This window comes from Cariama cristata, unplaced genomic scaffold (genome assembly GCF_000690535.1).
Source record: "Cariama cristata isolate BGI_N322 unplaced genomic scaffold, ASM69053v1 scaffold37374, whole genome shotgun sequence".
In the NCBI taxonomy this organism is placed as follows: Eukaryota; Metazoa; Chordata; class Aves; order Cariamiformes; family Cariamidae; genus Cariama; species Cariama cristata.
The window spans coordinates 3,635-14,740 of NW_009615311.1; the positions used below are offsets into that span (position 1 = coordinate 3,635).

General features: G+C 45.3%; 1 protein-coding gene across 1 annotated transcript in view; it reads right to left on the bottom strand.

Moving 5' to 3' along the window:
* Positions 1-616: 616 nt before the first annotated feature.
* CSRP2BP (CSRP2 binding protein) overlaps positions 617-11,106 on the bottom strand; it is an 18,251-nt gene continuing 7,761 nt past the window's right edge. The window contains exons 5-10 of the mRNA XM_009699755.1: positions 10,132-10,570; positions 8,579-9,150; positions 7,911-8,047; positions 7,229-7,404; positions 3,850-4,040; positions 617-1,184 (exon numbers count right to left, since the gene is read on the bottom strand). Of these exons, the coding sequence (XP_009698057.1) occupies positions 1,011-1,184; positions 3,850-4,040; positions 7,229-7,404; positions 7,911-8,047; positions 8,579-9,150; positions 10,132-10,570 (1,689 nt within the window). The 3' untranslated portion in view covers positions 617-1,010. The remainder of the gene's footprint in view (positions 1,185-3,849; positions 4,041-7,228; positions 7,405-7,910; positions 8,048-8,578; positions 9,151-10,131; positions 10,571-11,106) is intronic.

An 11,106-nucleotide genomic window follows, 5' to 3' on the forward strand; every position in this document is an offset into this window, starting at 1 on the left:
ATTGCTTCTACAAACCAGAGCCTACATTTCAAACATCACCACTGACTTTTGTTCTGGGTTTCTTCTAGCCAGAGCATCTGTAACAGGAGGAGGTGGATGCTGGAGCCTGCGAGGCTGGCTCTGTGGTTAGAGGTGTGCCCAAAGGGCTGATCTGCAGCATCAACAACTGGCAGATAGGTTGTAAGATTTCAAAGAGCTGATTTGGCAGCCGTTGTGTCCTACCTCCCCTAGCTACAAACCTGCTTGACGTCTTCCTGAACACAAAACACTGCGCACGACAAGAACTTCACATTGAGCACAAGGTCAACGAGGGGAAAGGAAGGCAGTAGGGAAGAAGCAGAAGAAAGACATCTCCTCTGAGCCTTGCATTCGGGATCACAGGAGTTCACACGCAATTCCTAAAACATGGTTCCGGTATTGCTGTTCTGGCATGTGTAGAGCTTTCCTAAAGTTAGCATCCAGCTAGAGGCACCAATATCTTATTTCCCTTCATGGATTCAAGACATCGTTACTAATAAAGCAATCAAATCACAGAAACCCTGTGGATGGTTTAAGTTTAGATGTTCATTTCCCATAAACAAAACCAAAAAAAACCCCTGCATCTTTTTGGGGACAGGTTTCAAAATTCAAAATCCATGGGGCCCCTCTGAAGTGACAAGTATTTTTTCGTTTGGGGTTGGGGGTTTTTTGTTTGTTATTTTTGTTTGTCAAGGAGGCTCTCCAAAGGAACAGTGGCAGGAAAACTCCCCATAAAGAATTTCTGTCTTCCAGTGGTTTCAGCATGTTGCAGTTGGCATTTCCAGGCCTCTCCCCTTGGAGCGTAGGAATCAATCCTCTTGGATTGTAGTTTTAGCATACAACGTAGCACTGTTGACATTTGAAGTCCTAGGGATAAAGGCATCGGTGCATTCCAGCTCTCACGTGGCAGTTAACATCCTCCGCTGAAAGCCGTGGTAGCTCTTTACTTGACAGATTGGGCTTTTCACAGACCCCCAGACAGCTCCGACGGATCAGCGCCGCAGCCTGAGAAAGAACGCGTGCTTGCACTCCTTGCTGTCCAAGGGATAATATTTGTCGTAAAAATCCAAAATGTATTCTTCAGTCTTAAATCCAAACTTTTGGTAGAGGAGCATAGCAGGGTTGCTTGCAGAGACGTGAAGGGTTACGTCTTTGCCCATGCAGGTCTGCCAAATGAGAGGGGGGAGAAAAAAAAGTATCACAGCAAGAGAGAATGAGACAGCCTCTGGGGGAATGCGGAGGTGAGGAGATTCATCAGTTCAGGTACTCAAGTTACTGAGGAAATGTGAGAAAATCGCAGGCCTCGACACAGAAGTTACCACACATAGCAACAGCTGAAAGGCAAAGGGAACGCTGCTGTTCCCCTGAGCCTTTATTTCTGGGAAACGTGGACTCTCTGACAATGAAAGCAGGTTTTGAATTATAATTTGTCAGCTTTCCATTGTCAATTGCTAAGTAATTGTTAATTAAAAATAATCTTGGTGTACAGCACTGATCTCAAATACTTATTAACAATGGCCTGAAGAAAAGACAAAACATGCCAGGGGATCAGGCGCCGCGCTCCTCCCTGTCAGCAAACAGAGCTGAGTTCTCTGGGACCGCGCGAGCAGCCCCAGCGCACCTCTGGGCTGTCACGCTGGAATTCCTGTCTATCCCACCCAGCTCCTCTCCCATCCTTCAGGGCACTGCACTCGCCTCCTGAGAAGGCAGGGAATTCAGTTCAGACAGCAAATGGCACGGCTGAAGTTACCTTAAATATCCCAGATTATTCTAACCAGCAGCTCTCTGATAAAGATGCCGATACAGTAATTTTTCCTGCTTTCATCTAGTGTTTTAATAACATTCTAGGTACATTGAATGTATTGTAACTCTAAGTGGGAACAGTAATACCCTTTAAGAAATTTCCAAGGTAGATCACTCACAGGGAAAGCCTTCACAGGGATTTAAGGGAGAGGGGAAAGGAAAAAAGTATAATCAGGAACGATTTTTGGGAAAAAGAAGTTGGAATGAGATCGTTTAGAAGATGCAGTTTGGTCCTCTGGGCTGGATGCATTAAAAGGTAACTTCTGACAACAAACCCATCACCAAGGCACCATTTGCATCAACACATTTTCTGTTAGATGTTCCTGAGAATTCATCCTCAAACTCAGCACACTGATCCAAGAGACAGAGAATTACTCTTAATCCAAACTGTGTATGAAACTGGCTCTGGACACAGAGAGCAGACCCCGGCATCAGCCCAAGCAGGCTGCAAAGTGGCACATACAATCCGGCAATTGAGGAACAGATCACAACCACCATTTCTGCTCCTACATGACTAAACGCCTTCTACCACCGACAAATAGTCAGCAATGGAAAAATAAATCTAGTGTGAGCCAAACATACAATGGTGATCTCTCATTGCTAGCGAGCCTAATCAGCCTCAAACCTGCCTGGCTCTCCTCAACACGGTAATTTTATGCTAGTCTACCTGCAAGCAGAATTAGGTTAATTGGCTGTGATACATCCTACAAAAAGCCGTGATGATTTTCAACAGCTGACTTGCCAACACATCCCAACTCTGCTGGAGAGACGTGAGTCCAGCTGCTGGATCTCTGCAAACCTTGGCACATCGCTCGTGCCTGTTCTCACTAGGTGTTGACATCTCACATCAACAAGACTACAGTTGAGGGCAATTTACTTAAACATTTTACACAGAGACGCTCGGGAAATCTAAGAGGTGAATTTAAAGTAGATTGGTTAGTGGCCTGTGTCAACACGTACAGCAAAGAGAGGTGGACACTGCAGAGAGCTGTGTAGGTAGAAGAATTACCCTCAGGTGGCCCAGAAGAGCTACCTTCAGTGGAAACTGCTTTTCCAAGGTATAGATCACTGTTTCCAAGCCTCTGCCAGCACTCCTTGCCTCTCCAGCCAAATGAGTATGAGGAAAAACAGTTTCAATAGTGAGTTTTTGCTAGTGCAGCTCATCTTCACTAAAACAAGTTAAGAAATGTTTCACATCGGCAGCTCTGCCAAGAGAGTTCAGGGAGTGGTAAAACTGTGGGCCCTGAAGAGGCACAGTTGGGCTCTGAAAAAGACATCTGTCTGCATCCTTACTCAAAATTAAGCTGGCTTTCCTGCAATTTAATTCAAGAAAGTGAATGGAATTAAGACCACCTGAATAACAGTATTCATTCAGAGATTTAATGAAGTTTAGCTACTTTAATACCACCCCTTTAGTTAGCTCAGATTAATTTTCCCAAGTGTCCCTGTGGAACAAAGCCCAGTACAAGCTAGTTTGAACAAATTTGAATAAGGTTGCAAACACTTACTCTTTATCTTCAGCTCAGCTGGATTTGAACCAGAGTATCAAAAGCAAAAGAGAACGATTAAGATCAGTAAGTGATACAATGCAACGGCCCTGGTCATGGAATAAACCTCCAGGCGTAGCCAAGAAAGCTGCAGGAGATTCTAACTGAACCTCTCCACTCTTATCTCATTTTCTCCTTTAAACCTCAAATTTACAGTATTACTGTTATGTGAACTATTGATCCCTGAAGAACACAAAGTTAATCCCAAGACAGTCAAAGTCTACAGCATCTCACTAATTCTGAGGACCTCACCAGTATGCTTATTCTTCCGAATACATTTTAGTTTCTGCTTTTGAAGTGATCTCCCCCCATAAATGTTCACACGGGCTGCTGACAATCTGTGTGTAAGCAGAGAAAGGGCAAGGGAAAAGAGCCAGAAGGGAAGAACATAACACTACTTACTCTCTAACATTTGCATGAGCGCACACAAGGAAGAAGGGAAAGCCAGATCTTTAGCAGAGAGATGGGACTTTTTCATTACCTGGATAAGATGGTAAATCATGAAAGTTGCAATCCCAGCTCTTCTCCACTCAGGGTGAACTAACAGAAAAGAGATATAAGCTTCATTGTATTTCACATCTGGCACCATAAAGCCAAAGGCAATGATAACTTTCTTGTAAAGGACGACAACACTGAAGTCTGGATACTGCAGGCATTCTGACAAATCAATTCCTATGCAGAAAGAGAGAAACAGCAGTTGAAAGCATTGCAAAACAAAAGACAAGACTCACACTTGCACTTGGAAATTCAGGGGTTTAAGGCCTTTTAGAAATATTCACTTGATCCCTTCCTTTTACCTTTATTTCAAAGCTCTGATAGTGAGAGTTGCTTCAACAAAACACACAGACAAAATGAGATGTGCTTACTAGTGGGCATCCTTGCATGGAGAAAATAACAAAGCTGATTTCCTCTCAAATAACTCAAGGATAAAGCTAAAACTCAAAAAGCACCTTCTCTAAACCAGGATGGTTTTAAAAAAATAAATAAATAAATCACATGGTCTCAGCACCCAACTAGTCTTTCCTTGGTTTATATTCTGAGCCATATTGGCAGACTCTGCTAAGGGCCCAGTTCTAAATATGCATGTGGATAAAGATACTTGCGTGTGCAAATGTTTGCTGGATTGGATCCTATTAAGTTTGTGCCCCTTCCCTGGGGCTCCTAAGGGCTGCAGTAATGGTAATGGGTAAGGGTTTGCTTCTTCACCTCACCTGGGCTAGGCCAGCACCAGGTTGGTGTACACCATTCCTATTCCAGTTGGCAAGTGCCGAGGCCCTGCCGGCAGACAAGCAAAGGCGGGCCGTTTAAAGTGTATCACCCTGATACACTGGGGGAACCATCCCATTCTTCCTGCAGACTCTCTCCAGATGCAGCAGACATGAAACTGGACTTCAGCTTTGGTAGCAACACCTGCCTAAGGTTCCTATCTCTTTTCTCCACCTGGCCTTGAGTTCCTGCTGCTACCTTTTGTGCATACTCAGCTGTTTGTGGAGCTGCACTGTGAACCTGACCACAGCTTTCAACGCTATCAAAACATTTGCTTTTAGCATGCAAATTCTCTCATCTGGGGCATGAAGCAGCCTCGCAGGCAGTGGTGTTTCTGTGAGTCAGAGGCCAGAGAGAAACACCTGAGGCTGCTGACTTCTGCGTGGAGTTTGTTCCCCTTGCCTAATCCCATTGCCGCTGCAACCTAAGAGCATTCACACAGCGTGTTTGGGCCAAGCACTGCAGTTCAAGGCACAGAAGACTGCTTGGTAATTTGTGAGGACAGGCCCTAAATGAGTTGCAAGACATAGCGGAGCTGTGCCGTAGATGTTAGTTTCAGCCTCAAATTGGCAATCGCAGATGTATTTGGAACGTGGGATAACAAAATAGCAGAGTAGGTTTCCCAGTAATGTTTATCACTCTTGATGAGATGCAAGACTTCATAAGGCACCAGGCACAAATAAACGGGCAAATTATTTTCTTGCTCGAGAGTAAGCTGGGTGGAGTAAGACGTGGGAGGAATCGATTGGCAATAGGGAGCCGCGTTAATTATCTCAAGGCTGCAGTTGACTGTGAAGTGCCTTACAGCATGTCTGTACAGGAACGCTACATTGCCCTGAGCACACTGGCGTCTGTGAAATGGTGCCGTCCCCTCGGCACGCAGTTACTCCTGTAGGAAGACGCTTAGCTCAGTACAGTTTACCACTCGTCTGTTCGGGAGATGGTTCCCGTTAGGGCATGAAGGCACAAGATACTGTGAGAGACAACAAGGGGGAATCTTGCTTCACATCAGCTCATTTGCGGTAACTACCTGCAAACTTGTTTCTGTCTTGTGAGAAACAAGAAGAGCTCTAACGGGAAGGATTTGGAGAGGCAGAAAAACCAAGGCCTGGGCTCACCCCACCTGTGAAGTGCCTAAAACTTAGGAATTCAGTCAATGAGAGCATCGCTATTAGAAGGCAACTGAGCACATCTAAGATGTCATTTACTGACGACAGCATCCCCCAAGCACACATGCTTCGGATGCCTAAACTTCGGTGGAATTACAGCTATTTCTCTGAACTAGCCTAATGATGCCCTCCTAGCTGCATATCCCACCCCTCCCCAGTTGTACCAGCCCATTGTGGATCTAAACCCTTCGTGCCCACAAAAACATTGTGCTTTATCTCCTGAAGTATCACCTCCTTGCTTACCTATCCTGCTAAAACAGAACCAAGGTGCAATAAATCATACAATCCTAGCCTCAGAAAATTTACAGAGGTTTTGGTTCCTGTTTAGAGACCGATGGGAGTGTCAGCTTTCTGATTTAATGATGAACAGTTCACAGTTGGGTGGAACACACCCACGCTCCTTACAGGGTGAGTCCTGAAGAACTTAATGAAGCTGCGACCCAACTTGGCCTGAACTTCAAATGCATTATCAGAAGAGGAGAGACTATGACAAAGGGGTTCAGCCTCTGTTGGGATTGCGAGTGTCTCTCATGAGCTCCAAAAGAGCTTGTGAAAGGGAAGGTATGCTGCGTTATCTCCCCCTGAAATTATATAATTTGGACAATGAGTAGCGCAAAGAGCTCCGATCCCGACTGCAGCATGAGCACTGCTGAACTACAAACTCTGTTGAATCACTATCTGCAAATCAAAATGTAAAGCAAACAGTTACTTGGAATAAAGGTGTGTACTGTTTGTACTGGGCTTTTCTGAATCACTCTGCCGTGGTATTTGCTGATCAGAAGCTGATCCATGCAGTAAAAGAACATCACTATGATTATTTCAGAAGAACTAAGGACTACAGCCTCATAACTGTCCCCATAAAGGGCAGCCACTGTCCCCAATGAGCCTACAGTTCAAGAAATGACACATAAAAATTGATACCCAAGTTTTCCTATGCCTTGCAAATACTGAGTCTTGAAGAAACAAAGGGTATCACAGTGAAGCTTGCAGTTCTAAACGCAACTCCCAAATTTCAATCCAACGTATCCAGCTTATGGCTGCTAGGAAGAAACTTTCTCATGAAGCTAATGAGCAGTAGATCTCTGGGATAAAACTGTTTACTTCAGTCCCTGATTCTGCTAAACAGTTCACTAGAAGCTTAATTTTAGTAACTGACTACTCCTATTGGCATCAATGGTGTTACCCAAAACAACCTATTTCTTTAAGTGCTGTGCTAATTAGGGCCTAATTGCCCAGTTCTAAATGATCTCAAAAGACAAAGACACCAAACCCATGTCTCCATCTCAACTGCATTCCTATGACATCAGATAATGGTTTTCTAAGAACCGAGCCAGACACGAACTGAAGAAAAATTTGGCCCAAGAATTTTTTTTTCTGAACAAAACCACTTCCTTCTTAGAAAACCAAGCGCTGAAGGAATCTTACCCGGCCAGAAGAATTCGTGGCACATGGAGTTTATAGTGGGGATGTGATTAGGACGAACATAGCAGTAATCAACGGGTGCTTCTGGCTCAGCCTTCCAGTTGAGATCATTCCTGTGTGGATACGCCCGGATTTCTGCCAGCAGCCTGAGTTTTGGGGGCTTTGTCTCATAATCGCGCCTGCCAGTAACATGAAAAGCAAACACAAAAAGCAAGTGAGCAACAATAACTGCCACTGTAGCTGAATGGGTACTGCCCATGAAATATTTTCTGACATGCTCAACTTGGAATAAAAGAACAGAGTCTTCCATTCATGTGGGAAAACAGCACCCAGCTCAGCAAAAACACCCTTGCGTCAGAGTCCAGGTCACTTTGCGGATCCACAGCACGCCAAGCCAACCTCTCGTTACAGCAGGAGCAAGGAAATCAAGGTTCTGACCCAAGAGCAGGTGCACTGAATGACTACGGTGATTCCCTCTCTGCCCTGCCCTCTCTTGGAGATTCCCCTTCCCAATGCAGAGCCAGTTGAACTACTCAGCTACATAAAACACTCTCCTTTCAGGGTTACCATAGTATACTAGGTTGTACTTCAAGGATGAGTAAGGAGTACTGCCCAAGGAAGGTGTCCTCTCTGTGGGCTGTTGGTTCACAAGCCAAGAGCAAATTCAACCTCTGACCATCTGTACCTGATGTAAGGTTTCAGGACACGGGATGTGTAAGGACTGACAATACTGTGGTCTGTCAGCAGGTCTTCTGAGCCTACCAAGCGATACAGAAACTTTGTTGTCTGCTGTCGATATCCCTTCGTGGCAGGCAGCATTGTCTATATGTACAAAAAAATGCAGAACGTTTCAGGAAGATTAGTCAATGACTTAACACAGGGGAATCGCATCAACAGAGGGACAATAAGGGCCTTTCAATGGTGCAGGATGGGCTGGACCCACAGCATGACAGTCCTGCCACAGAGGACCCTGCTGTGCACCCTCAGATTTAGCACCCAAACCTCAAGCCGCACACATTACTCAGAAAAGCGCTGCAAGTTATCTCCCTCCTACATAGCATGAAAGAGCAACTGCCTATTTGGGTACTTCCAGGCCTCCACCATCAGCGTTTGGGCAGGGCTGGAGCACAAATATGTAGGCATTTGTGGTGCTGACACTGATAGACAGCTGTGCTGTACAAGCATGTCCCAAGAAGAAAGGGGCTGGGGACACAGCCCCAAGTCAAAATGAGTCTTGTTCACATAATCCTTTTCACTTTGGGAGTCAGATAACCTCCAGGTGACACCGGTGTCTGCAGCAAAAGCTCTAAAATAACCAGTGCCAAAAGCTCACTTAGATTTGGAAACACTCACCTGGTATCTGTCTAAGATCCTGAAGTCCTGGCTAGTAGTTCTGTATGTTGCTTGCCCTACTGGGGACCTGGAAACACCTCCTTCTTTGGCTCCATAAATCCCATCAACCAAGAGCAGTGCAGCGTTCACAACTTGGTCCAAGTCAAAGAGCGGCAATCCTCTCTCCCTCTTGGCCTGCCTGACTATCAGCTTCCGCCTCAGTCTCCGGGCCTCTGGGGTCATGCTCATGGCATTGGGACAGGCTTCCAGTCTCTTCAGCAGCAGCTTTTCCTCATAGATGCTAACAGAGGTATGCTTGGGAGCTCTGGGTTTAGCATCTTTCTCCAGCTGTGGCTTCCTCTTGTCTCGCCCCCTCACCTGCAGCGATGCGTTTGACTCTTCCGCATCTTCACCATCACCTTCCATCCTTTCTGTTTTTTCTTCTTCACTCTCCACCTCTTGCTTGATCTGCTCAGCCGTCTTCACTTTTTTTCTACTTGCTATCACAGTACCGGCACCAGCTGACCCACTGGGAGGGGGCACATACTCTATTCCTGGGTCTATGACTCCATCTCCTTCCATCTCCTCATCATCTGTTCAACAGATCAAAACAATCCAGGACAAAAATGTAAACATCAAAGCCCTATTTCAAAAAGGGTTGTCACAGGACTTTTCTGCTAAGGAGAAATAATGCGCGTTTACCCAACACACTCCATTTTCTATATACTTCTGGACTTCCTGATTTTGGACAGGAGACACCGTAAGGAGTCTAATTTCAGGACACAAAATCAATCCTGCTCCTAAGGTGTCTTGCACTTTGGCAGCTGAAAACACAGCACTCCTAAGCTGCAACCTCGTGCTCTTTGACAAACATTAAATTGTTGAAAATTCCCAAAGACTGGGGATCAAACGGTCAAGCTGATGAGATCGATCTTCAGCTAGCACACCCTGGAGAAGTTCTGTTTAATCTGAGGGAACAATTAGGAGTTACAGAAGCACAGGCTTTGTCGCTTTACAGAACCTGACTATTCTTCCTTCCATCAAGAAGTGCTTTATTCTCTCCTTTACCAATTAGATTGAGGTCTGGCTCCTTAAGGAACTAACAGCATTCAGCCTGCATCACTGCTTTGCAACCTGACCGAAATTTAGCATCTGTTAGTTGGGATGTTCACACTTATCGAACTACTGGAACATTACTATGAGAATAAAAGTTGTCCCGTGTAAAAACGTTTGGGACAAAATTAGAGTTGCTATCTAACAGTGTAACCTGTGCTGCAGTGAAATGCTTCTGCTGAGTGCTGCTGCAGTTGCTAGGTGAAATCTTCTACTCACTGTTTATTCAGGATCCCTCAGAAGACAGAAATGGGGATTTCTTCTGGCCTTAGAAGCTGGCAACACAACTATGGAAAACTAAGCAAGACTTACATGCCACTAAGACAAACAGAATATTACTGGTTACTTTGCATCTTATCTTGAAAAGATCCTGCGGCTCACTGGGAGTTTCTTTTTTTTTAACACCTTCCTAGACAAGTAAGTGTGGCTCATTGTTAAATAGAAAACATGGCATCTCTTACCATGAAACAGGGCTTGTGGTGGCATGACATCTGGGATGAGATCTGCTTCTGAGAGAAGGCTGGGAGTAGCTGAATGCGAGGCTGGAGTGCCAGGAGCAGAGAAGTCCAGAGACGGGGAAGGAGAAGGGCTTGTCAGAGGAGTGCGATCTGAAGAGCTCAAAGAGGCAAAGTCGATCACCTCTCCTTTCTCAAGAACAATATCGGGACGACGGCCTCGACTGGTGAATTTAACAGGAGTGGAGGAAGTACTCCGGTCCAGGAAGCCGGCCGCCTCCTTCTGGGCTCTCCGAATATCCTTGGCTTCCTGAGTGCGAGACCTCTTCTCCTTCAGCTCCATGGCCGATTCGACTGGATTGCGGCTTACCCGCTTCCTGAGTCCTTCCACAGTAATGATGGGATCCAGAGGTGGCTTTGAAGCTGCTAAAGAAGTAGATTGCTTATTCTAACAGACACTGAACTCCTGCAGTCACTGGATACATACTATACGGTCAGAAAAACACATCGACTACAAATCTTAGATGTATTTTCATCATGTACATGAAATTCACTCTGGGACGTGTAGCGTAAAGCCAGTGCACCACTAAGGCCTCAGTAAAGCCCCAGTCTGCACAGAAGGAGTTTGGATCTAGTGACAAAAGATAAAAAACCCTCCTCAGGGGAAAGAGGAGCAGAGAAATGTAGATTTCAGCTAAAAAAAAAAAACCCTGCACAAATTTCAAAAGCCTTTAAGTCGGTTAGCACAATGCAAAAAAGTAATAAAATACAACAGGCTTCTCCCACTACAGTACATGCACCATAGTCCTCTTAAGTCATCCATTACAGCACAGCAAAACTAAGAAACTGTCCATGCACACAAACACATGGTTTTAAGTAAACTTTTCTTATGTCTTCCAGCTCTGTCAGCTGTGGCTCAGCTAGGAACCTACACACCATCGGGGAAAGAGGTAACTTTTCGCTTTAGTGACGAAGCCGAAC